This window comes from Bactrocera oleae, chromosome 4 (genome assembly GCF_042242935.1).
Source record: "Bactrocera oleae isolate idBacOlea1 chromosome 4, idBacOlea1, whole genome shotgun sequence".
Classification (NCBI taxonomy): Eukaryota; Metazoa; Arthropoda; class Insecta; order Diptera; family Tephritidae; genus Bactrocera; species Bactrocera oleae.
Window position 1 is genome coordinate 72,110,480 of NC_091538.1, and position 26,575 is coordinate 72,137,054.

General features: G+C 43.0%; 3 protein-coding genes across 4 annotated transcripts; 1 reads left to right on the forward strand and 2 right to left on the reverse strand.

The window, feature by feature from the left end:
• Positions 1–3,324: 3,324 nt before the first annotated feature.
• DMAP1 (DNA methyltransferase 1 associated protein 1) lies at positions 3,325–5,264 on the reverse strand. Its single transcript, XM_014241852.3, has 7 exons — positions 5,028–5,264; positions 4,855–4,958; positions 4,513–4,798; positions 4,118–4,448; positions 3,794–4,052; positions 3,573–3,727; positions 3,325–3,505 (listed from the first exon to the last, which is right to left on the reverse strand). Exons 1-7 carry the CDS (start codon positions 5,123–5,125, stop codon positions 3,416–3,418), a joined length of 1,323 nt encoding a protein of 440 aa, XP_014097327.1. The 5' UTR covers positions 5,126–5,264; the 3' UTR covers positions 3,325–3,415.
• A 138-nt stretch (positions 5,265–5,402) lies between these two features.
• LOC106622363 (midasin) lies at positions 5,403–23,545 on the forward strand. The gene is made up of 14 exons (XM_014241552.3): positions 5,403–5,688; positions 5,754–5,980; positions 6,042–6,996; positions 7,057–7,220; positions 7,279–12,637; positions 12,709–12,874; positions 12,949–14,783; positions 14,847–21,410; positions 21,473–21,599; positions 21,659–22,127; positions 22,194–22,299; positions 22,372–22,977; positions 23,045–23,122; positions 23,181–23,545. The coding sequence occupies exons 1-14, from the start codon at positions 5,572–5,574 to the stop codon at positions 23,358–23,360; spliced, it is 16,953 nt and encodes a 5,650-aa protein (XP_014097027.2). The 5' UTR covers positions 5,403–5,571; the 3' UTR covers positions 23,361–23,545.
• On the reverse strand, positions 23,520–26,575 carry Pngl (N-glycanase Pngl). 2 transcript variants are annotated; one of them, XM_014241745.3, is made up of 9 exons: positions 26,442–26,575; positions 25,757–26,362; positions 25,557–25,696; positions 24,965–25,477; positions 24,581–24,903; positions 24,438–24,522; positions 24,272–24,368; positions 24,091–24,213; positions 23,520–24,020 (listed from the first exon to the last, which is right to left on the reverse strand). In XM_014241745.3, the coding sequence occupies exons 2-9, from the start codon at positions 26,220–26,222 to the stop codon at positions 23,731–23,733; spliced, it is 2,037 nt and encodes a 678-aa protein (XP_014097220.2). In that variant the 5' UTR covers positions 26,223–26,362; positions 26,442–26,575; the 3' UTR covers positions 23,520–23,730. The 2 variants fall into 2 exon arrangements, with proteins under 2 accessions (XP_014097220.2, XP_036223306.2); XM_036367413.2 differs by having other exon boundaries at positions 26,456–26,535.

A 26,575-nucleotide genomic window follows, 5' to 3' on the forward strand; every position in this document is an offset into this window, starting at 1 on the left:
CGGTAAGCCGCAGCGCACACACGACGTCGCACAAAACTCCTCACAACATGTTTGAGCGTCCACCTCGTCGCTGTATTGGTGCGCGCTGACTCTCACCTGGCAAACTCGATGACTGTGTAGGCTGACACACAAATTTATGAGCGAACTAGCTGGCAGTAATGATGCCACCACATATTGTATATGTATGTATGTATGCATATATATGTGTGTGTTTATAACTAAATTTGTGCTAATCTTAGCATTATTGGCGAATTAAGTATCGGCGGCGTATTGTGTTACCAAGTTAGCAAAAGCCTTTTCATTCAGCGATTCTTATTTGCAGCGCTAATGTGTCGCCTATTCAAGTGGTTGAAGTGAGAGCTCGCCTTTATTTGCATTGATTTGCACTTATTGGCAGTTCACAGATCATTCACTCGCTAAATGTGCTAATTTATCGCTGAATGAGTGAAGAATTTTGTTCTTCATTCAAATTAATTTGTATACATTTATATATATATATATATATATGTGTGTGGATGTATGCTTGTATACACTTAGTGAGGGGCTTAAATCCTTTGCTGCTTAAGTTAATTGAGCGACGGTGAATTGGTGACTGCCTCACACCGCCGCAAGCACTTTTATGCAAATTCAAATTCAAATGTTTGTGCGCATGCGCCACCCTTTGTGCGCAAATTTTTGCAGTTACTGCGGTTTCCTTGGGCCCCAACCATGCCAAGGCAATGTGGCCGCTTAAAACACAAAGCCAGTTGTAACATCTACGTATATATGTATTTATGTATCAAGTGGCAACGCATCTGAAATTTCCACAGAGCTCACGTACAGTGACATGCCGTGAAATCCATTTTTCCATAATTAAGTGTTTTAGAGAGATACCTGGGTAGGTTAGAGCTTCCTAAAGTATGAAATTTCTGAATGAAAAAGTGGGGAATTGGAGCATGAGCTTATTTTGTTAGCAGATTTGTGGGGCAAGACCGCTTAAACGGATTCAAAATGGGACCCTCGAAAATTATGCTGTATAAGGCAAGTTTCTAGTTCTTGTTTTCTCTGAAGATAGGGTAAAACTCTTCGCTGATAATTTTTGGATTATTGTAGTAAGATGGGCAACAACTACCTACTGTGCGACTGCGAGATCCTCCTAGCCTAAAGCAGGAGATCTATTGAACTACTTGCTCTCATTAAGGTTCATCTTGCCCCAATCGTAGATGTTCTTACTGGTGATTGTCCAATAGGCGTATATGCGGTAAGTGCGAAAATTTTGTCGGACGCTAAATGTCAAAATTTTATGGAGGATGGTGAGGTGGAAGCATCCAAACACGTTCTTCTCCATTGTCCATATTTGGCAAGACTGAGTTTGAAACAGCTCGGCAGTCACAACTTCGGCGAACCTGGCGATTTTTGAAAATCTTTTCAATCAATACTTAGGAGTCGTTAGGTATCATAATGGACCGGCGTTATCAGCTGAACACATGAGATCGGTTTTTGGAGCGACTCTTTCAATTAACCCAACCTTACCAGTCACATAAGATCAGAAGGTATGGGGCTTTCATCTTCCCAATAGCTCTTTGAACCTACCTCAAGTAGCAAGACGAAAGTAGTTATTCGGTAAATGTGTAAGCCATCGGGGGAACCGCTTTATGCAACCAACTATGCAGAGCGAAAAGTCGGCTAAAGTAGCACGCATACTTCTGCGCATACGACGAAGCATTATCAGCGAATTGGCTTACTGCGTTTGCTTTTTGTTGCGTTTCATACATGCTGAACCACAACTTGACGGAGTCGGTTAGCGAGTCAACTAAAGCAAACTTATCTCCGAAAACTTACCAGAGAAATAAGCATTTTAGTTATTGGGCTGAAAATATAAAGACTTATGAGGTCGGCACAGAAAAGGATTATAATAAGGTTATACAAGAGCGATAGGGGAAAGTGTGTCCGACGTTATAACATATGATCGATTACTAAAACTACTAATCTAATAAAATTCGAGGTCGGTCCTTGCAAATGAAAGAATCTCGAAAAGTATGAAGAGTGGTTTATACTCATATTGCAAAAATAGGTTGAAATTCAGCGGATAACATTGATAGCTATAGGTGATAAAAAAGTGAGCTTATAATATGCACCTTATCTAATTGCTTCTCTACTTTTCACGGCAGTATACTTTTATTGCTTGGTGTCGTAAACGGCTGCTTGCATCTACAATATATATACGAGTAGTTGAAAGAAGCCGACTTCAGTGGCCCATCTCAATGAAGTCATGTTGTGTGTACGTCCACATGCACATGTACAAATATTCCGTGTTTATACAAGTGCATGTGCGTCAAAGCAAGAAGCTGTCTCGCCGTCGCAACGCTGCCGCAAGTCCCACTTCGTGCGCTATCGCTTTGTGGACAAGACGAACTTGTGTTCAACGAAACAAAGCAAACGTGAACTTTCGTAATAGACAACAAAAACACTAAAACAATACTTATGATAGCCGCAAATTCTTAACCAAGTTTCAGTACAACTACCGTTAAAAGTTCACACGTACTTTACATTTATATATCGGCATAGAGAGCATACTGTGTGACAGATAGAAGTATCCTACAAGAAGGAGGACTGGAAATCAAGCCACTGCAGTAATCAGTAGCTTAAATAGCGAAAAATGTAGGATGAACAAGTAGCACACACACACACACACACACACACACACACAATTACGAGCTGATACATTCATCTTCGTTTCACCAACAACAAAAGGCAATATTGTCGTCACGCTGCTAGAAATTTGAAGGCACACATAATTGAGGCCTTGAAACAGCATCTTGATGTTTAGTATTTTTTATTCTGCAAATACTTTTCGCACTCTCGCGTCATGTGGCACAATCACTCCATATATGTTGCCTTTGACCGACAAGGTGTTCCTTATATGTACGCACAGCGAACGGGTCGGCGAAGCATGTACATAGCTCTCAAAACCCATTTCTCCCTGGTTATTTAACAACAACAACAACAACACACCAATAAAGAAGCTCTACTGCCTACATGGCTAGCGCTGTTTAATAGAACAAATAAATTGGTTTCACACACACACTTGCTGCAGCGGCGCATACCCACGACAGCGAATGTGTGCATGTGTGTGCTTCATTCCGACACAAATGGGCAGAAGTTCCAAGCTTGTTTATTTGACTTTCCCATTCTTAACCCAATACTCATCTTCGCCGCTTCTCACCTTTGTAGGCGTTCGATAAATACAATTTGCCAGCGCTTATGAGCGCTAACGAGTTGACAAATACTAGCGATAAAGCGTTCATTCTACGCAGGAAATATTTTTTTTATAGAAAAAACAAATTTTTCGATTTAATTCAAACTAGAGGTAATTTATATATATCGAGTTTCCATATGAATGCAAGTGACATAAAAATTGTTGTTTATTAGAAGACTATGCATTTGTACTGGCCGAGGTACCAGGCTCAATTATTTCTTCTTTAATGGGTTCGGCTGGTATCAGAGACGGCGGAATGTTTAGAGTCTGCAAAAAGTTTATTTTACTTTAAAATCATTTCTTTTATGTAAAAATATCTGTAATGATAGCTCACCTTTCCCGGGCATGCAGCTTCATACTGATGCTTTAAGCTTTCCATTTCATAAACACATGTGGACAAGGCTGTTCTTAATTCGCACAGCAGAACCATGTCGGAGCGCAGTTCATTGAACGTGTTACATATTTCCTCCGTTGGCGGCGGCGAGGGGTCTACAAACAAGAATTTTGATTAGTTCAACGAAACTAAATATATGTAGCAAAAAAAAAAACACTCACCAACTTTAAATTCTTGTATGGCTTGTTCCAATGCTTTTACCTTACGTTGACCGATGTTTGCAGGCAGTTTCATTTTCTGTGAACGCAAAGAAACACCAGATCCACGTAAGTCTGAGAACTTGATGCCACTACCTCCTATTTCTATAGCATTTACGACCGAATCAACCTTCGAGGGACGCGGTTGATGATGTAGCTTTTTCTTGACAAGTTTCTTTTCATATTTGCGTGCGCTCTGCACATTGGTGGCGGCATCACTTTGCTAGTGTGGTTACGGATTTTTCAGTGTGATTTACGAAGAAAATGTTTATATACAAATATTCGTACCTGATCCGCCTGTGAGATGAGTTTTTGTAGATCTTGTGTTTTGCGTTCGCGCTCCTTCTTACGTGCTTCGATCTTCTTAAGCTCATTCAAGAGCATTTGCTCTTCTTCAACTTGTTGGGTAGTTCGCTCAAATAACTTCTTCAGTTGATCCTTGCGCTTCCTTTCGTGTTCTGCATCGAAAGCATATGCTTTTTTGTCACTATTCTGTCCCTTGGCCTTGGCGAGCAGACCTACTACTTCATAGTAGCGCTCTTTCAGGTCTTCCACAGATTTAACGCCATGCTGTGCACGATCCCAACGATCAGCCATTACGATAAATCGCAGATCAAAACTAAAATTTAATTTAAATAAATATTTTTCTTTGGTTGTCAATAACAGTTTATTACAACTCTTACCGTTTAGCTAAATCAAATAAATGATCGGTTTGTGCTTTGTTCCACTTTTGTACGTTAGTGCGCAAGTGTGTGTTATACTCTGTCATGGTGTAGGTGGGTATTTGAAGCTGCTTATTGAATTTGGCAAAGGGATAATCCTTTTGATCGTCTGTAGTACGACGCCAATGATGGAATACAGCGCCGTCTGTGCGTGCTGGATTATTGAAAGGAGCCCATTCCCACTTGCGCACTTTTTTCATTCCTAAACGAGCTTTCGCTTGCTTATAACCGGCACCAATGCCAAGCGCTACAAGATCATTTTATGCTGAATGTGTTTTGTGCATTAATTAATAAATTTTGTACCTGTGTCTGTTGGTAAAAGCGGTGGAGCATCTTTGTTGTCATTATAGAGCAAAGCGAATACCTCGCGGTGCATACCTTCTGGACGCTTGGAAACTCCTTTAGCTCTTTGAAGTTGTTTGGGTTGAAAATGTAACATTAACACAATTATATTATTAAAATGATTATAAACTTACTTTTCAAAGTTCCGCCGCCTCTGCACCAGAAATGATTCTCGGGTCACTTCAGGAGTATTCGCCCGCTCGATGTCTAAAATATCACGTACATCTGCCATTCCGCACGTGTTCTTACAACTGAATCCGATAGAATTAACAATATTACACAAATAAAGAATAAATTTCGCGCAAACTAATAATTGTTCTCAATTTGTTGATATAAAATGCAGATTAGAGAAAAATGTTTAGTTGGTATAATGACAGATTAACAGATGCATTCAACTGTCAAATTATGGCGATGCCAGACGGTACGCTTCGGTACGCAGACTGAATTCAGATTTCAATTGTGAAGAAGCGACACTGGCACTACACGTGTTGAGAAGCCGCATGTTTTAGTTGATTTGGCTGTGAGCGGTGTAAATTAAAGTGCGTGTTTCAAATTACTGTTATTTCATTGAATTTAACCGATTCTTTTGCAAATTGTGCATAAAAGTGTGCAAGAGTGCCTTAGAAAGTAAAATCAACCAAAATTTGGGTGAATACATTGTAGTGCAACTATTTTTCAATGGATTTATCTGTAAACAAAATTCGGCGCTCCGTGGTGCAGATGCGCGAATATTTGCAGTCGACGCAGCAATCAGCTGATAACGACAGAGCACTGCTCAGGTTTTTAAACACAAACGTAAACAATAACAAATCGTTTGTTTACATATGCATTAATGCGCTACTTATTTGTTTCACTACTAGGATCCCAATGAAAAAGATGTGGAAGCACTCTTTAATTATTTAAGTGACCATATATTGGAATCACGTTGGACTGCAGCCATTGCTACATCTTTTGAAAACGTTTTATTGTTGTTAATCACACGCAGCATACCATACGATGAGCACATCGATGAAAGCAACTACGAGCCATATCAGAAAAAATGTATTGCGCTGGCCACCATGATGCGTCTATCTGTTGACACAAATCGGTAAATATTATTATGCATAAAATAGTTTTGTGTGTTGCACTGACTCTGCTTTTTTCAACAGCTATGCCATTAGTTACTTCCGAAACAAACCCGCACCCTTCCAATGCCCACAACTGATCGAAGGTACTTCATCGACCAAACGCTCCAAGAATAGCACTCAAATAACTTCAGTTGACCTCGTGAAATGTTGCTATCATTTGCTATGTGCGAATCCAGTGTTTTTTAAAGACCTATGGAATTGGTCTGTTTTTCTTGAACAGTTTGTTGACTCAAAACAAAGTGATTTGTACCAGCTGTATTGCAACCAGATTATTGCAGTACTGACAAATATGAGTGCCTCACAGCTACAAACTATGAATGCGCGACTCTCACCGGCTGCGCTTTTGCAATTTGACGAAGAACAAAATTTACGACCTACCACGAAATCCATTAGTTCTTTTGAATACTCCAAACCAGATAAGACAATTACACTGAAAATAAATTCGCATTTGGTCACAGACATGGAGGGCGTTCTTTTGCCCATTTTCAATAAAGACAACTATGAATTTTATTCAACTAACGACGGTCTACACGATAATATTGTAAAAGTTGATTCGACTAAAGTTAATTTACGAAGCATTGCTTTGGGTATTGCTTCGGCAAAAGCTATATGTCTCTCAGGTCCAGTAGGCTGTGGGAAGACTACACTTGTAGAATATTTGGCGCGAAAAACGGGACGAGTTTGCCCGAAACCTGCTGAAATTGAGCAAAGAAAATTTGAAAATTGTGAAAACCAGTCTACAAATAACGGCGGTATTGTAAACGGAAACGATCAAGTGCCAGGCGGAAAAAAAAGGAAACATTATCCTGACGCTTTAAATAACTTTGAGCAAAGTCTAGACGCCAGTGGTATTAGCTCGAACGGTTTCTTACGTATACAATTGGGCGATCAAACCGATAGCAAAATGCTTTTAGGTCAATATCGCTGCACTGATGTTCCTGGTGAATTCGTTTGGCTGCCTGGTGTGCTAACGCAGGTAACACAAAACTCTAAAAAAACACTATTTCAAAATCTTTAAAAATGTTTTTAATTTTAGGCCGTTATGAATGGATATTGGCTGCTTTTGGAAGATTTGGATTCGGCAACACAAGATACATACACGATTTTGAGTAGCCTACTGGAAAATAATTACTTGAGCGTGCCAGGTTTCCGTGATTGCGTCAAAATCGAACCCGGCTTCCAGTTGTTTGTAACCGTACGGTATGTAAAGTGCTTTGTATTTGCAAGAGAAATATTTTAATAACTCAAATTTATTTAGTACGAACAAATCTTCGACAAGCGTCGGACAAAAGTCACTTTTTGCACTATTGGAAAAATATCTATACACAATAAATATTCTGCCACTGTCACGTAATGAACTCTGCAAAGTGGTTAGCACGAATTATCCCAAATTAGCGACAGTAGCTAATCGTATAGTCGATGTATTTCTTACGTTCTCCAGTGGTGATCACGCAGCAGCGGATAATTTGCGCCAACAAGAATCTGCTGATAAAGCCGATACCACCGAAAACTATACCGCCTTGCCGTTTGAGCAAATATCACTCTCAACTATGACAAACTCCGGCCGTTTGGTGTCCACACGCGATCTTATCAAGCTATGCCAGCGTTCGAATCCTGTATTTTCCGTGACCAGCGTCGAATGTGCTTACTTCGTCTTCCAAAATGCTGTCGACGTTTTCTGCTCTTATCTGCCACAAGGCCCAGAAAAAACCAAACTTATTAGCAGCATCGGCGCCAAATTGGGAATTATTCAGTCTCGTTGTGAATATTTTGCAAATGACTACAAACCGGAGGTGTTCGTGAATAGCAATAGAATAAAGGTTGGTCGCACTGAATTACATGCAAAAACACTGGAAGAAGCATTTAAGATCAATGTGGATGACTTGGAAGAGCAAACGGATATTAATGGACCACAGGCGGTTAAGCGGCAAAAGTTGAACGACGCTGACGAAAATCCACTCACTACTATAAAACGCACTGTACAAGCGTCCAAGAATACCACATTTTCATTTACCAGAATGGCATCGTGTATTTTGGAGCGTATCGCCGTTTGCGTATCGCATGCCGAACCCGTATTGCTCGTCGGCGAAACCGGTGTGGGTAAGACATCCTCCGTGCAGTACTTGGCCCAGCGTACGTATCACAAACTGGTTGTGGTCAATATGAATAATCAATCGGACGTATCTGATCTGATTGGCGGTTTCAAACCGGTCGATCTGACATATGTCATGACGCCGCTGCGTTGTGAGTTCGATGAACTTTTTGGCGCCACCTTCAACATTGAGAAAAATCAAACATTCCTACACAAAATGGAGATCTGCTATAATCAAGGCAATTACTTGGTTATAGTTAAATTAATGTTAACGATTATCAATTCCGTATTCGGCAAAGCTGAACGCAATGAGTTGCGACCAAAGGATATCGAGAGTCTAACACGTTGGCAGTCACTAAAAGTGAATGTGCTCAAACTGCATGCGCAACTGTGTAAATCTATAAACATTTCGTTTGCTTTTATACCGGGTTCGCTGGTGAATTGCATTAAAAACGGCGATTGGATATTATTGGACGAAATCAATTTGGCCTCAGCTGAGATGCTTGAGTGTTTGTCGACTATTTTAGAGCCTGATGGTTCGGTGGTGCTGCTGGAGCGCGGCGACTTTATGCCGATAAAACGACATCCCGACTTTCGCATATTCGCATGCATGAACCCCAACACAGATGTCGGCAAAAAGGATCTACCGGTGGGCATACGTAATCGTTTCACAGAATTTTTCGTCGATGAACTGACCACAGATGTAGATCTAACTTTACTCATAAGCGACTATTTAACAACCACTGGCATACAACGTAAGAGTGTTGCAAGTTTGGTGCAATTATATAAGAAACTGAAGTTATTGTCGAAGCTTGAGTTGAATGATGGTCTTGGCAACCGTCCAGTATTTTCTTTGCGTACTTTGTGTCGCTCGTTGCGCATTTGCGCGAAGAACTTGTGCGGCTCTGTTGAACGCAATCTCTATGAGAGCTTCTGCATGAGTTTCCTCACACAGCTAGATCCGGTTTCACACAATGTGGTCCTACACTTGATACAACAAGCGCTCTTAAGCAACGTCAAAGCTGTATTAAACCAAATCATACCCAAGCCAGGTGAGAATTATCTGAATTTTGAAGGCTACTGGATACAGCAAGGCTCCAAAGAACCGGAGGAGTACAACAGTTACATATTGACGAAAAGCGTTAGGGAGAACTTGCGTGATTTGGCGCGTATTATCGCCATTGGTAAACTCCCGGTGCTGTTACAGGGTCCTACGAGTGCGGGTAAAACCAGTTTGATCGATTACGTGGCAAGGCGAAGTGGTAACCACTGCCTTCGGATCAACAACCATGAGCACACCGATCTGCAGGAATATATTGGTACATATATAGCTGATGCTACAGGTAAATTGAGCTTCAAGGAAGGCGTACTAGTGCAAGCCATGCGCAATGGCTTTTGGATCATATTGGACGAGCTGAACTTGGCTTCCACCGACATTTTGGAAGCTTTGAATCGTGTGCTGGACGACAATCGCGAGCTCTTCATACCCGAAACGCAGACATTGGTCAAGGCGCATCCAAACTTTATGCTGTTCGCCACACAGAACCCGCCTGGTTTGTATGGTGGTCGTAAAACTTTGTCGCGCGCTTTTAAAAATCGTTTCATCGAATTACACTTCTCGGATATACCACGTGAAGAGCTTGAGATTATTTTAGAGAAACGCTGCTTAATACCAGCATCGTATGCCAAAAAGATGGTAATGTGCATGTCCGACTTGCAGAAGAATCGCAAGACCACCACTAAAAATGTATTCACTCTGCGCGATCTCTTCCGCTGGGGCAACCGTTATACCTACGCTGACAAGCAGCTACTACAGGATACGCAATATGACTGGAACCAGCATCTCGTTGAGGAGGGTTACTTGGTGCTGTCCGCCAAAGTGCGCACTGACATCGAAATCAAAATAATCGAGGAGACCTTGTACAAAAACTTTCGCAAGCGTGTCGATCTCTCTCGTCTCTTCGATACGCAGTCCAGTGCGGAGGCATGCTCGGCAGTGACGCGCAATATTATTGAAGCAATAAAAGCGTATAAGCTGCGTGCTGATATTGTTTGGACACGCAATATGACTCGTATGGCTGTGCTGACGGCCAAAGCGCTGCAGTTCAACGAACCCGTGCTGCTTGTCGGCCCCACCGGCTGCGGCAAAACCACCGTATGCCAGCTGCTGGCCAGTATATGTGGCGTACAATTGCGTATACTCAATTGTCACATGCACACAGAGGGTGCTGATTTCTTGGGCGGTTTGAGACCATGTCGCGAGTCGAATGAAGATAGTAACACTGCCAAAAAGCTCTTTGAATGGGCTGATGGACCCTTAATTCTGGCTATGCAAGAGGGCTCCTACTTCATGGCTGATGAGATCTCATTGGCTGAAGATTCAGTGCTGGAACGTTTGAATTGCATACTGGAACCTGAGCGCACAGTGCTACTAGCCGAGAAGGGCGGAGTCGATGAATCGAATAATCCAGCGGAGATCGCCAAAGTTTTTGTTGTACAAGCGAAAGAGGGTTTCCAGTTTCTGGCCACCATGAATCCCGGTGGTGATTTTGGCAAAAAAGAGCTTTCGCCAGCATTGCGCAATCGTTTTACCGAAATCTGGTGTTTGCCTTCTGACACCAAAGAGGATTTGATACAAATTGCCAGTAACTGTATGCTAGAGAGCGCACAAATGGCGTCAAACAACAGTAAAGTAGAGATTACGAAAATTGCCAGCTACCTTGTGGAAGTAGTGCTATATATGCGTGACGTTGTTGAGAAATTTAGATACTCTATACGTGACATATTGGCTTGGGCCAACTATATTGCCAGCAATGCGCACTTAACATTTGCGGAAAAAGCCATTTTTGGTTTAGAAACAATTTTCTTAGATGCCTTGGAACTCTTGCCACACGAGTCCTTGGTAAAGGTTGAGTTGCTCCGGCAACAGATTGTGGAATTTGCCATCAAAGAGGCTGCGATCATTTTAAACGAAAGATTCACCTTCGCCGATTTGACAGAAAAACGCGGCACGGAAGTGGTACACTCCTTCGAAAAATTCGGTATCAAGCCTTTCTTTATACCCACCAACAGCGGCTCAAATATCGGCGCAAGCAAGAACTTTTTATTCGAAGCGCCCACCACCAAAAAAAACTTATTTCGTTTGCTCTCGGCGCTTTCCCTACGAAAACCAATTCTGCTGGAAGGGCCCCCAGGCGTCGGCAAGACTTCGACCGTGGAGAGCATAGCTGCCGCGATTGGCTATCGCATTGTGCGTATAAATCTCTGCGAACACACAGATTTGGCTGACCTATTTGGCACTGATCTGCCAGCCGAAGACAATATCCTAGACGCTGCTGTAATAGAAGGCGGTGCAGATGATAAAGCTGGGTTTGCAGGTGCGTTCGTATGGCGTGACGGCCCGTTATTGGCAGCATTGAAGGCCGATAACACCTGGATTTTACTGGATGAGTTGAACTTAGCGCCACAATCGGTGCTGGAGGGTCTTAACGCGATTCTCGATCATCGTGGTGAGGTTTACATACCCGAATTAAATAAAACTTTTACTCTGAATAAACAGACGCGAGTTTTCGCCTGCCAGAATCCACTCAAACAAGGCGGTGGCCGCAAAGGTTTGCCACAATCTTTTCTAAATCGTTTCAACAAAGTCTACCTACGCAAACTCACCACGCAAGATCTACTTTTCGTTGTAAATGGTAAATACGAAGCATATTTCGAGAAACTTCGTGCGCGCTTCTCCAAACAGCTCACCAACTGTAACATCGACAGCGAAACCAATCTATTTGACTTTTACCAGACTTTGTCGAAGGGTGTGCCTTCTGTCGAGTCCGCTACTGGAGCAGGCGACACTGCGCCCGTCATCGCATTAGATGTGACCAAACGACTTGTAAAGTTTTCCGAAACACTCGATAACGGCATAGCGGCCTTGGAGTTCGGTTACCGTGGTGGTCCTTTTGAAATAAATCTACGTGACATTCTACGTTGGTGCGATTTACTGGTGAATCCAGACACGGGATTCATTTTCCAAGCCGATAGCTGTACAGCAGCCACTACTCCCTTGTGTCTGTTCCGCAAGAATTTCGAAAGTTTTCTATTAACACTATATGAGCGCATGAAATTGGTTTACTACCAGCGCATGCGCTGTGACGAGGACAAACGTTTCATACGAAATGCATTCGCTAAAGTATTCGCATGTGATGCCGAACAACTTAACAGCATCTCCGAAGATGTCTCACTCTATTGGACGTCTGAGAAAATCTATTTGAATGACATTGTGCTGGATCGCAGCGGTGACGTGCAAGCGCTGCGCTCGTTGCGTGGTAAAGATTTATGTCCGATTCTGCTGAGCTCTCAGCGCGAGATGTTGAAAAATATGGTGGAATGCGTGCGGATGGAGAAGCCGGTACTGCTGTGCGGACCGACCGATACCGGCAAGACGAAGCTGATCGATCTGTTGTGCACGCTCTCGAATCAGGTGTGCAATACGGACACAATAGACGACTCTGTGACGGGCAGTTTCCAACAGGTAACTACCGTAGAATTAAAGATATACATATGTGAGAATGTGATTCAATAGATTTTCTTTTCCATTTCCAGATTGATTTAAACAGACACTTCGAAGAGATATCGCAAAGTGTAGAGGCCGTGCTTGCCTCGCAGCTACGTTCCATGATGTTTGAAGGTAAATCAAATGCTTACAAAACCGCTGCTGGGCTACTACATATTTGGAGTGCATATTCAAAGGAATCTAATGCCAAACTTGGTAAGCATTGTGTAGCCAAATGTCTAATTGTACTTTTATGGAGCCAAATGTCTAATTGTACTTTTATTTCACAGCCACCAATAATACCACATCTATGACGGATGAGCTGGCAAGTTTCCGCAAGCGCATACAACGCTTAAATAAAGTCATCGCTGCGCTGTTGGAACTCTCAAGTGATGCCGGCACAACAACTCGTTCGCCATCATACAAAGACACACTAGCTCAACAGCAAAATCGGCTTAACACACTGGAAAATCATGTGCGCAACGCTGATACACTCAACACGGGTGGCTCCTTCGAATGGGTTGACTCCAAAATCGTTAAATCGCTCAAATTCGGTCAATATATTTTGTTGGAGCATGTAAATTTGTGCTCATCCGCAGTTTTAGATCGTCTCAATCCAGTATTCGAGCCGAACGGTAATCTCTTAATATCAGAAAAAGGTGTGTCGGCAAATGAAAGCGCTGAAATTGTTGAGAAAGCACCGAACTTTCGTGCTTTCCTCACAATCGATCCCAAAAACGGTGAATTATCACGCGCTATGCGAAACCGTTGTGTGGAGCTGGCAATAGCGAAGGACATCTACAGCACGAATGACATGCGCTTGATTGTCTATAAGAACGGAGTGCGCGGCATGGTTGCGATTAACTGTTTACTCAATATTCACAAACGCTTAATGCAAACGACGGCAATCAACAACTACAACATCACGCATCTCACACAATTTGCATTCCTCACCGCCTCTTATGCGCGTATTGGCTACGATATGGAGCGTGCCATCTATGTGAGTGGCATGGAAGTGTATGTGTATTCCGCAAATACCGATCTCATGGGCTACGGTCTGGCGTATTATCAGAATCAGCTGCGCGAAATTGTTTTGGACGAAACCAAAAAATTCGGCTTGCTTGCGCCCACAGCGGCTGTGGACGAAGATCTTTTACGCGACATTGTGTTGCAAAGCGATGAGTTGAATACGCTTTCCTTGATCAAGCTGCAAACTGAGCCACTTCGTAGCCTGCTTCGTTACGATGAACGCGCGCAAACGGCGCTCGCAGATGTGTTTGCTGAGTTTGCCAAGCTAGACTTGATCACAGTCGATCGTCAGCAAATAATTAAATTCTGCATTTATATGTTATATGAATGCAGCGCTGTAAACGATATAGAGTTGCGTTATTTGTATTTGGAGAAAGTGCTAAGCGCTCACCCTGCTTTGCAAAGTTTATCGAAGTCTCTATATGGCTGCATACGGCATGTTAGCGCGCACTTCGAATCATCCCTAAATGAGCTGCCATGGAATAAAAAACTGTTTGCACGTATACGTGATTACGCTAGCCAACCAGCGGATGCGCAAAATCACAAGAGCTTCTGCCTGAGCGCACAACTGGTCGCCAATCTGCTGCTGCTGCCGGTGCCGCAGTCGCATACAATCAACTTCGGTGAGGCAGATGCACTCAGCTACTCACAAATTATAGCCGTGGATCGAGTCGCCGATCGTTACGAAAATGTGCTGCTACAGAATCTCTCCACTTTCATAACGAGCCTGCGCGAAGTGCTGAGCGCATCATTAGACTACGCGAACATTGATCTGGAGACATTCTCGGCGATAATAACGGCATATTTATGGTATAACCGCTTACTGAGCATATCTCAAGAGAAATTGGTAGTGAAAAAGCAACTGAACAGGCGTCTAATGGATAAGCTGGTGTTGCATTTCAAGTGGTTGGAGAAGAATTTGCTACAATTACTCACCAAGATGCTGCCAAATTACTGCCAATTAAATACGTATTACAGCAACAGCCTACAGCAAATAAATAATTATATCGACAGCATAAAACAGCCGCTTAATTTGATGCGTAAAGTCTACAACAAACACCTCACATATTTTCCACCTTTCTATCAAGAAGAGCAGGTACAGTATTTGTTTAACTTTCAAGTTATTGACGTATGTTCATTATGCATATTCTACTTTTAGATCCAATTCCACAAGTTGGTTAGACTGTTGGACCAATTACTGGTGGTGGTGCCCTCCTATGGCAGTTATACAACAGAACTTGTGCTAAAGAAGTTTCTAGCACAGAACTCGGTCAATGCTAGACGCGCACGCGTCATTGTAAATAAATGTTTGGAGCAGCGCGCCAGTTCCAATGTGAAGCAGATTAATTTGCAACCATCACAGGGTGCTCAAATACCCGAGATTTTGCAGTCCGTTTTGCTGGAGTTCACCAAAAATACATCTGAAAACACCAGCTGTAGCTATGAAGGTTTAGATGAACTCCAAAACGCAATCGATGCGCTTCAAATTGCGATTCAATCAAAGGAAGAGCTGGAGCTGGCGCATCAACCGAAGGAATTTGAACTTCGTTTGCTCTCGCTACGTGAGTTTTACCTGACTAAAGCATTATGTAGTTACGGCAGTAGCAGCACAGCTTGCGACATACAAATCAGTGAGTTTTACTGCGAGGAGATACCTTCACTAAGTAGCGCCACATGGCATTTAATCAAAGTATACAACTCGGACATGTATAGGCGTTTCGAGAAAGTGTGGAGGCAGCTGCTGAAACATTTGTCGTCTGTGACGAATGTCGAGCAATTCAAGCAGCTTTTATCATACTTAAATGGCGGTTACAAATTCTTCAATTCCTACCACGCCCACCTGCGTAATGCTTCGAACAATATGCAACTCATGAATCTAGCCACACGTGAAACCTCGACCAATGTGTTGCATGCTGCCGAGGATATTGACTGTGCTTACTCATACGATGGTTGCAGCTTTCTCAATGTGTTCATCTCGCTGGTGTTCCAGGAGAACGGTAGCCTGCGTCCAGTGCCACTCAACGAACTGAGCGAATGGCAGGCCACGTTAAAGCAGTTGCAGCAACTACTTTGGCAAAACAACGACATGTTGACATGGCAAAATAATATTCCGCGAAACAATTTGCTTTTTGCCCAGGACAACGCGCAGAAGCTGCTACACGAGGTGGCATACGTAAAGAAATTGTGTGAGTGTTTGGAAAATGAGAACTTCAGCGAATACAATGAGAGCTTCCAGAAATTGATGCAGGCGCTAAATGTTGTTCATGCCGAAAGTTTCAGTATCAAGGGTGCCGATAACGCTCCACAACAACAAAATATGCTGCATTATCAGTCCGTCCAATATAACGCATCATTGCTGAGCAGTCTTGTGGGCGCGGTCGAAATTTGTCTGCTCACATTCACGCCACTCATTGATCCGGTCGAAAAGAATCGCCTGAAGAATCTATATGTGGTGGAGGATATAAATTGTTTAACCACCTTGACAACGGTGTATGATTTTATGCGCATTGTTATGAAATATCAGCACTTCGGCGGGGAAATTTACGACGCTTTCGAGGAGCGCCTGAAGCTGCTACAAGCTAAACAGCAAAAATTCGCACAAAAATTGGCGTTGCGTCCACCGGAGTGCGTCTACAGCAAGCTCGTCGATGACATAGCGCACTACCTCAAAACCAATTGCGCACCGCAATCACTTTTAAATCTCATACAAAGCGCCCAGAAATCGTGGACGCAGCTCACAAGCGATTTCAATACAAATTCAGCGGCGCAAATACTTAGCAATAGCTCGGAAGTACTGAATAAACTCAATTTGTGGATCACCAACTCACAGCGCTTCCTCAATCATACTTTGAAAGCGTACATGGATCACTATCAGGATTTCATACAGCCGCTGCAGTACTCCATTGACCACTTGCGCTTCGGCTTTGAGGGGCTTAAAGTTGTGCTTACTCAAGCGTGCAGCAATATTTCCCAATTGGAGGGCACGAAGATGTATATCAATTTAAACGCCAACGATCGTCTCTCACACGCCTTAGCCAATATTGCTGAGTTCCCGGCTGCACACCACCTAATGGAAGGTGAAACAAAGGCGTCAACTCGTGCATTACTCCAGCAACGTTCGTTTATAAATAGCCTAATTAAACAGCTGCCACATAGCGAGCACAGCTACTTCGGATTACTCAAAGCCAAGCTCGTCGAGTTGCATAACACTATTACGATTTCAGCGCACATTAACGAAGCGATCTTCAGCGAACTGGATTATATTTTCAATGTGTCGAATCAAATCTGGCAGGCGGAAGAGGAGCGCAGGCGCGCACAAAAGGCAGAGGAGGAGAGCCTCTATGTGAATAAGACAAAATGCGCCGAAGAAGACGAGGAACTGCTGGAGCTGCAAGAGATTGAATCACATTTTCCCACAAATGTGGAAGAGGACTTTGGCGATTTTCTGATCGAAGCCACATTGGAGAAAGTTGTTAAACTCGACAAAAAGTCTAACTTGAAGTCGCAAAAGACGCAAGTGATACGCGACGAGGACTACACATTCTTGGCGACACATTTCATCGAACTTATGGAAAACTACACGCTGGCCTACTACCACAAACGCTCAACTGCTGGCGCTTCACAGCAATTGGATTTTGTGGAACCCTTTCAGGCGCGCATGCAAGCATTTGTGCCGTTATATTCGCATTACAAGCGCGGCTTAAACGACTGGATGACCGAGACCGCTTACAACACCTGTATTTTTGCATTAGCGCTGCAACAACAACAACTTACCAATACGGACGCCGCACCAATTTTATCTAGAACTACACGCAGCTACAGTTACTATGAGCACGCCAATATAGCGGAAATAATAGGCTGCATGGATTTGCTGAAGGACATTGAGACGCTCGCGGATGCGCAGCTCGCCCTGTATCCAGAGCATGCCAGCTTGATAGACATCAAGCGTGTGATCGACAGAATACGCACGCTGCCTGCTACGGCGCCAGTTGTGCGCTTTAACACCGGCTTCCAGCTATTGCGCCAGAAGCTCGCACAGTGGAACGAAGTGGCCCACAAGGGCAATCATATGCGGCAGCAGGAGATCGCCGTGGCGGAATATGTGCAGCGTTGGATGAAGCTCGAGCTGCAATGCTGGCGTAATTGTCTCAATGAAACGAAGGAAAAGATCGAGACGAACGCGCACAGGTATTGGTTCTTTATCTATCAGCTGCTGCAGGAGTATTTGCGTGAACGCGAGCTGAACAGTTCCTATACCGACATTAGAAACGCCGAAAAGCGTTTTGGCGCTGGCGAGGTGCTGGACGAGTCCGAGGTGGAGCAGAAGACCAAAGTGAATGTGAACGATATTGTGCACATATTGCGGCAGTTTGTCGAGGCTGCCAATTATGGCGACTTCCACGTCCGCTTGCAACTCTTACAAGCGTTCGAACTGTATCTACACAACGTTGAGCATTTGTCAGTCGACAGCAGCGGCACGGTTGGCGAAGATTGTCGAGCGCTGATTGCCGGTTTGCGCAATCTACAAATCTATTTTGCGCAGTTCGCGCAGGAGATCGAGGAGACTGCGCATAGTGTGCGCGCGCCTATCGAGAAGAAGTTGAAGGAGTTGGTTAAAATCGAAAGCTACAACAAGGACTTGTCATACTTTAGCATGCGTAACAATGTGGCACGTGTGCATCGCAATCTCAATAAGTTTCTCAAGGAATATCAACAACAATTGCAGCAAAAGATTACACCGGTCTTCCAGCCTAAGGATGCCACAGTTAAGGATTACAACTTCGAAAATGATAAGGGACGAGAATTGCGCTACGATACTCGTATTAAATATTACTTGGTGGAAGTTAAAAATTTCATAGCAGCACAAAAGCTCGCTGATAAATATTCTGTAAGTGAAGAGCACGCTAGCAGCGATCTAGTTTCCTTAGAATATTCCGAGCATATGCTTTTAAATAAAGTTGCGCGTCTCTTCAAGACATCGCGCAATGTCGTCAAGGAGACTGTGAGCAACGCAAACTTCTCTAAGCTTATAATTGCATTGGATAGCGTGCTCTGTGTGCAGCTGGAACGTTGTGATGAGTTGCGCGCGCTCAGTGTCGATCGCTCTAAGGAGCGTCCGAAACAGCTGCTGGAAGCCAAACAAATATTGCAACAAAAGCGCAAAGGACTAACTGATCTATTTAAGACGCTTACACAACTCGGCCTTAGCTTTAAAGCCGGTCTAATGGAGTTGTCCTTGCGCACAGACTTCACAGAGTTCACATTGCCCCCGTTCTGCATTAAAACAATGCTCGGCGCACGCACCGATAAACGTTTGCACACCAACGTGCTGCACTTGAACGAGAACCTCGATCGTTACTACGCCAAATGTGAGTTCAAGCTGAGGCTACTGCAAAACATTATGCTGGCGCCACCCTCCGAGCTGGGCCCACCCAACATTGAGCGCATCAAAGGCTTTGCCGTCGACATGTTTCTGCTAGTGCAAAGTCAGAGGCGTCAACTCGCAAACACCAGTAAGCAAATTTACGACCTGGATGTGCTGATACAGCACATTAAAGAGATCTACGACGTCTGTTGCATTGGCGATTCGGCGAATGCCGTGGATGGGCTTGCATTCAGTGCCGCTCGCGATAATTACCTGGCGTTGCGTGAGTCTATATCACGTATGCGCTACGTAATGGAGCAGTTCATCTTGCTTTTGGCATGTGCGCCATCTAGCGCTACCGTTGAACATGCAGTGCTAATGAAAAGTGAAAACAACTTGTTGCAGAACTCTCCTTTCTACACAACAATCACGAGCAACTGTCATGAGGTGCTCAAAACCGCAAAGTTCACACTTGCCGATATGCTCAACCATGACAAGGAGTTCCTGAACATAGAGAAAGTTACAGCCTACCGGGCTACGCATGAGAAACTGTGCCACATACTACAACAAATTGTGAACGATTTGAGAACAGCCACAGGCGAATCACTGCCCGCTGCGAAACCGATCGTGGAGCTGCTTGCTTTCGTGGAATCGTGTAGCAAACGTTTCTCAATACCCACGAACGACAATGCGCCTACAGATTTAGAAAATTTTGACGCTGTTCTTGAACATATACTACACGACGTACTACTGTCTTTGCAGAAACTTTATAAGAAATACACGCAGACAATTAGCGAAGCGTCCGGGGAGTCGCTGTCGCCCAACAGATCACACGATGAACTCGAGTTGCAAGAAAAACACTTAAAGCAGCAATTGTGCGCGGCGCTCGAGTCTGACTGGCAGGCATTGAATATCACCAATATTGTCGAGCATCTGTCAAATGTGCTGGTTACGTTGAAACACACCACTCCGAGTCAATCGAAATTGGCTTGTGCTCGCAAACTTACCACACTTCTGCCAATAATGGAGCAGTACTACTTGTTGGCCGACTACTATCTCTTCCAGCAGCTGGGCGCGCACAAGGTTTCGGCGAAGATGCTTTCAGTCATGCTGACAGTGTTTGTTGAGATTGGCAGTAAAGGATTCTGCGTGCCACCCGATCTAATGCAAGATGAGGAGGGTCAAGCTAAGGATCAAAAAGATGGCGAAGGTTTTGGTTTGGAAGATGGTACTGGAGAAAAAGACGCCTCAGACAAAATTGAGTCGGAAGATCAGCTGGATGACGCGAAACGCCCAGAAGACCGCAAGGAAGAAGAAGGCAAACAGCCAGAGGACTGCAAACAGGACAAGAGCATCGATGTAAGTGAAGATTTTGATGCCAATGCGCAAGATTTGGAGAAGCCTGAAGATGACGATAGTGGTGAGTCGGAGGACGATGATGAATTGGACAAAGAAATGGGTGAGACTGGCGCGGAGGCTGATAAGTTGGACGAACAAATTTGGGGCGATGACGAGGAGCAGAAAGAAGAGGAGGATGAAGAGAATGAACAAGAAGAAGATCAGGGAAAAGGTACAAAAGATGAAAAGGACACTCACAACGATCTGGACCCGAAGAATGATGCGCCCAATGAAAATGATGAAGAAAATGAGGGACTAGATGCGACTAATGAAACAACGAATGAGAAACGCAAGCAACAAGAGAAAGATATTGACAATATGAAGGAGCCTGAGGTGGATGACGATCAAGCCAACCCGTACCACAATGAATTAGAAGAACCACCAGAGCCAGAAGAAATGGATTTGGGTGATATGAACATGGATAATGATCAGGAGGAGGGTGATGACGAGCGAGAGGGTGAAGAAAATCCCTTCGATATTGATACAATGAAGGAGAACATGGAAATAACAGAAGATCAGACCAAAGAGGATGAGACTAAAGAAGAAAACGGAGATGACAACAAAACCAAATCAGACGATAGTGACTCGGAAGATGGCGATGGCGACGTCGAGCTACGCAAGGAAGAGAAGGGTGATGAAGAAAAGCAGGAAGAGGACGCTAAAGAGGAAGAGGAGACTGAGCCAGACACACAGACACGTGGCGAACCGGAGCCTGAAACCAATGCAGATGAAAAACAGGAAGAAAATGAGGAAGCGCACGCCGAGAAGCCGGAAGAATATGAGCAGTCCAAAGACAAAATGAGTAAAGAGGACAATGTGCAATCAGTGCCAGAAACCGAAAATGACGGTACTCCGGATCAGGTGGAAAACGAAAATGACCAAAATGTGAAGCAAGATCAAAAGTTGGACGAACAAGAGACCGGCGAAGAGAAAGATGGCGTGGGTCAGGCAGAAAATGATGTAAGTATAGTGAAAATTATAGGAAGTAGAGTTCATATTTAAATTTCTGCAATGTTTAACAGACAAATGAAGGCGGTCACCAAGGCATTGCTGAGACTAAAGAAAAAGTAGCACAGGACGAAAGCTCGAAGGAACAAAAACCGCAAGAGAAACGTAAACAGGGCAAAACTGATGAAGAACGTACACTAGGTAATTAAGGAAATGAGGTATGCGAAAAGAAATGCAATGATAAAAACTTTTATTCATAGGTGAGGCGGAGAAAAATAAGCTGAAACAGTTGAAGACAATAGATAAAATGAAAGAGCAAGAACAACAGCCGAAAGAGGACGATCATGAAGATGACAAAGAAGCAGATGCAGATGAATTCCAGCACGTAAAGGACGCCAAGAACAACGATAAGACAACATTAGACAATGCCACAGAAGAGCAATCAAAGAAGATCAAGCAACAAGAAGACGAAGAGAAAGCGGACGTTGAAAATGAAAATGCAGAGAATAATGAGATCCTAGATGAGGAAGAAGAGACTGATAAGCAGGACGATAACGAGCAAACTCTCGAAGAGTTAAGTGCGGAGAAGTTTGATCAGAAATCGGACAAACCATCAAAGACGGAACGCAATAAAGAACACACAGAAGAAAAATTAGAAATGGAAGTCGAAGGCGAAGACGTGCCCACCATGACGGTGCCGCGAAATGACGATACAACGGCACACTGCAAGTGCGTATCTAAACTAACTTATGTTTTCCTATAATATTAATATTTATTTAAATTTTTGAATTTCAGCAAAGACATACTACTGGAGCACCTAACACGCAGCGAGGAGTTGACCACTGCTGAATTGTTGGAAATGCGGCGGACGTACCAAGAGCAACTAACTGCTAATAAAACAGTAAGTTTTTCTGTGCAAAAAAAAACAAAAGCAGAAATCGTTAACTGAATTTATTATGATAATCCGCTTTAGTCGCTACCAGTACATGAGGATTACGAGACTTGGCAAACAATATCGAATCGTATGGCGCAGAACGCGCGCGAATTGTGTGAGCAGCTGCGACTCATTTTAGAGCCTACTAAATGCACGCGTCTGAAGGGCGACTACCGGACGGGGCGACGAATCAACATGAAGAAAATCATTCCCTATATTGCGTCACAGTTCCGCAAGGACAAAATATGGTTGCGACGCACAAAAGCCGCACAACGTGACTATAAAATAACCATCGCCATCGATGACTCCAAGTCCATGCACCATAATAATTCCAAAACACTCACACTCGAAGCAATTTCGCTGGTGTCACAAGCACTGACATTGCTAGAGAGCGGTCGTTTGAGCATTGTGTCCTTCGGCGAGTCATCACAAATCATACTCAACCATACAGAGCAATTCGATGGTCCAAAGTTGGTGAATGCGCTGAATTTTGCACAGGATAAGACGAAAATTGCCGAACTTCTCGATTTCGTGCGTACCGCAAACACAGAGGAGGCTGCACTAGGCACGGATAATGGACTCTTCGAAAATCTATTGCTTGTGCTAAGTGACGGACGCAACATTTTCAGTGAGGGACGTGTCAAGGTATGTCTGACTGCTCGGTATAATCACAATGTTAAAAAAAAATTAATTTGTGTTGTTGTTTTTCTAGGTGCGAAATGCGATAAAGTTGGCGCGTCTACAGCGAATTTTCTTGGTTTATATAATAATAGATAATCCGGAAAATAAGGTTTGTTTGCTGTACATAATTGGCGCTGAGCACTTAATTATTTTGCACTCTCTTCCAGGACTCCATACTTGACATACAAACTATGGAAATGCTTCCTGACAAACGCATCAACATCAAATCGTACTTGGAAGACTTTCCATTTCCGTATTATGTAATCGTGCGCGACTTAAATCAGCTGCCACTCGTGCTGAGCGAGGCTATGCGTCAATGGTTCGAATTGGTGAACAGCGAAATGTGAGACAGTCAGCTCAGCATAAAGCAAATACATTTATATAACGGAGTTTACGCATTTCATTTCGTTTTTGAGAATATGTTTAGTAAATTATATACACTGTATTATATAACTGTTAAGTTTTTGCGCAAAAAAAAAAAATATAATAATGAATTAAGTTTATGATTTTCAGATTGTATCAAATAGAAGTATATATTTATGTTTTCATTTGAAACTTCGACGTTAATATGTTTTGCAATACACATGCAAGTACTTATGTTGCACAATTTAAGAAGTGTTTTTGTTTCGCTTGCTCGCGAGCAATTAATTAGGAATCATAATATAAATTTTTTTATTATGTTAAAATACAATAATTTCTTGCACAAATATATGGAGTTTATATGAAGTTAATTTCTAAATCGAATAGACTCTCAGTCTGGTTTAAACTTTGTCTAAATAGCTGAGCATGCTGCCAAGCAACATCACCCTTACCGCCCGATAATACAGCCTTTATTTCGAATACTGAGGCACCAATAATGTTTGCACTACCGTTATCAGAAGTCACGTGCACTTCGATTTGCCCTTCGCCAAAGGTTTTGCGCTCGAAACGCAAGTTATATGACTCGATTTTCAAACCAGCGCTACTGAAGTCGAATTTCCAAACGATTTCACCTTCTTCTGCACCTTCTGCAATACCAAAGAATATGCATTAAGCGATAACATCCTTGACAAACATATGCAGATAATATACACCCACCTTCTCGTGCCAAATATGTCATTTTCCAATCGCGCTCCACTTTGCGAAAAATGTTTCTGGAGGAAAATTGTGCACTTTGCCAAGTCTTGTATGTCTGAAGCACCGTTACATCAGAAGTGCCAACTAAGTTGCATTACAATTAGAAGCGAATACAATATGTAACTGTAAGCAGTATATTTACCTTTCAGATAGCGCTCGTAGATGTCTTTGGCGCAGCTGTAACGCATATTAAACTGCTTGGCAGCTACTTCAGCGTCGGTGGGAGTGAAAACAAATATCTGAAAAGCATAAAAGCAAATCGATGTACTTATAAATAAATACACGTATTATTTATAATTCTCGCTTACATTATTGTATGTGTGTTCTCCACGAGACTGACGCCATGCCAAACTGCCAGAGCTGCGGCCCTTTAGTTCACCCTGCGTAGGTTGGCTAAAACAAATTCAAATGATATTATGACACTAAAGTTTGAATAAATGTTTGTGTTTACCGTTGCACGGTCAGTTCAAACAGCTCTAGCATTGCACGTTGGCTCAGAGCTTTAACGCGTTCCGCACTAAGTCCTGCTTGGCGTTTCTTTCGTATTGCTATAATTGTGGCAATCAATTCATTTTCACCACAAAGATGTCGTGTTTTTAGCGTCTGCTTATGATTATTGACATAACGCCATGTCACATCCTGCATATCGTCACAAGAGTAAGCCAGCACATAGTCAATGGGTCGCTTCCAGCCGTGTTGATACATCAGCGGCGAGTCTACCACATTGTCGGAAGGATCTACATGCAACCAGCGTGCTTGGTTTTCTGAATAAACCTAAAAATTATATGCGTTTACGCAAATAGTAGGAGCTTATTCAAAGCAATTTCTTTACTACCTCCGTCCACACATGATCAAAACGCGAATATACAATGCGTGCATCGTATTCCAAACAACGACAGAGAAATGTAAAGCAATTTGCGTATTCACCACAGCGACCTTTACGCGACACTAACAGCTGTGCTACATCATTGTAGCGGTAAAATTTGGTCTCTTGTCCACAACAAAAGCTCACTTCGACGCGTAGATCACCTTCGGTTTGTGTGCGCTGCAGCTTGCTTTCTTCACTGCCACAGACGCGACAAGGCAATTGATTAACCCATTCAAAGAACTCAGTGTTAAACCAGTTGCACAGTTCCACCACCAACAGATCCCTTATGCATGGCTCTTTTTCTTTACATTCACTGGCAACGATCTGTTCTTGAAAAGCAATTAACTTCTCGCTTGCTTTTTGTGTTAATTCATCGATGGGGATGAGAGCACGCCCAGCTGCTAACAACTTATCATCTTCATACTGCATAACCGCATCCGATTGCAGTTCCAATGATTGTAGAAAAGCATTATTTGTTTGCTAGCACAAAAAAGAAACAAACATTTCAAGTAAATGAGCTTAAAAACGAAGCGAAAAATGTTTGAGATAAGCCACTAACCAACACACGTGGAAAAGTAATGCGCTGCTGATAAGAAGTTGTCGTGATAATTGGGCGCAGTGGTTCACTTTGCCCCTGTTCATTTATTAATGAGGCCATATCGTTGCCATTCACTTTTGGGGTTTCCCGCCCAGTCGCAGCTAAAAATAGAAATATGTATATTAAAATAAAAATATGCATGTTTATATAAGCCGTGTTACTTTTATTTGTGTGCGGTGTGCCTTTAAGCCAAGATTCTCGCCTTTCTTGCAAAACGTCCCGATACTGTTGAATGCGTTTTAAAGATACGTCCTGGGACAGCGTATATTCTGTAGCGTTGCGTTGGAAGCCAATTGCATTAAGCAACTGCGAAATGCCTGCCACCGAGAGTAGTTTCTCTTTAATTGTTTTATTCTCGAGACGTATGGTGCGATATTTGGGATTTGTTGGCTCTTTAAGTACATTTTCAATTAAAACGAGTAGAATACGCGTCGCTTCGAGATAAGCATCTGCGGAATTTTCAAATGATTGCGACCGTTGGGTTTGTGTAGCTGAGCTATTGCCATTGGTGGATGAGGTAATTGCAGTAGACGATGTGTTAGAGGTAGATGCTGTGACGGTGACGGGTGTGTTGTTTGCTGCATTGGGTTCGATTGAGCGTATACATTCAAAATTTACTTCAGACATTTCTTTGTTATTATTCGTAGAGGCCGCCACGTTTGGTATGAAGAAGCGTGTAGGCAGACAGTTACCGAAGAGGAGGTGAGTCAGTTAATAGAAGTTCCTAAATTGCGTTGTTTTTCTGAATTTACACTGTCAACTACACTCTATAATTGTGTGGGAAATAAATTAAACAATTAGAATATACTTTTTTAGCGTCGCAATTAGTGAAAGCGCAATTGTTACGTTTTTAATTATACATTTACGGCCAGACGTAGTATTACAACAATAAACAGATAGTGTTTTTATTTGTGAACTGCGACCCGACAGCAAAGCAACCGTCGATAATGGTCAGCTGTTTTTTGTTTTGAACGCTGTTT

Excerpts from the sequence above, each read along its gene's own strand:
- DMAP1 (XM_014241852.3), bottom strand. The coding sequence starts at position 5,125 with ATGGCAGATGTACGTGATATTTTAGACATCGAGCGGGCGAATACTCCT. Across the intron at positions 4,799-4,854 it reads GCTTTTACCAACAGACACAG|CGCTTGGCATTGGTGCCGGT; the intron begins GTACAAAATTTA and ends ATGATCTTGTAG. Across the intron at positions 3,506-3,572 it reads AAGCTGCATGCCCGGGAAAG|ACTCTAAACATTCCGCCGTC; the intron begins GTGAGCTATCAT and ends AACTTTTTGCAG.
- LOC106622363 (XM_014241552.3), top strand. The coding sequence starts at position 5,572 with ATGGATTTATCTGTAAACAAAATTCGGCGCTCCGTGGTGCAGATGCGC. Across the intron at positions 5,981-6,041 it reads CTATCTGTTGACACAAATCG|CTATGCCATTAGTTACTTCC; the intron begins GTAAATATTATT and ends TTTTTTCAACAG. Across the intron at positions 12,875-12,948 it reads GGAATCTAATGCCAAACTTG|CCACCAATAATACCACATCT; the intron begins GTAAGCATTGTG and ends TTTATTTCACAG.
- Pngl (XM_014241745.3), bottom strand. The coding sequence starts at position 26,222 with ATGTCTGAAGTAAATTTTGAATGTATACGCTCAATCGAACCCAATGCA. Across the intron at positions 24,523-24,580 it reads TTTGAACTGACCGTGCAACG|CCAACCTACGCAGGGTGAAC; the intron begins GTAAACACAAAC and ends AATTTGTTTTAG. Across the intron at positions 24,369-24,437 it reads GAGAACACACATACAATAAT|ATATTTGTTTTCACTCCCAC; the intron begins GTAAGCGAGAAT and ends TATGCTTTTCAG.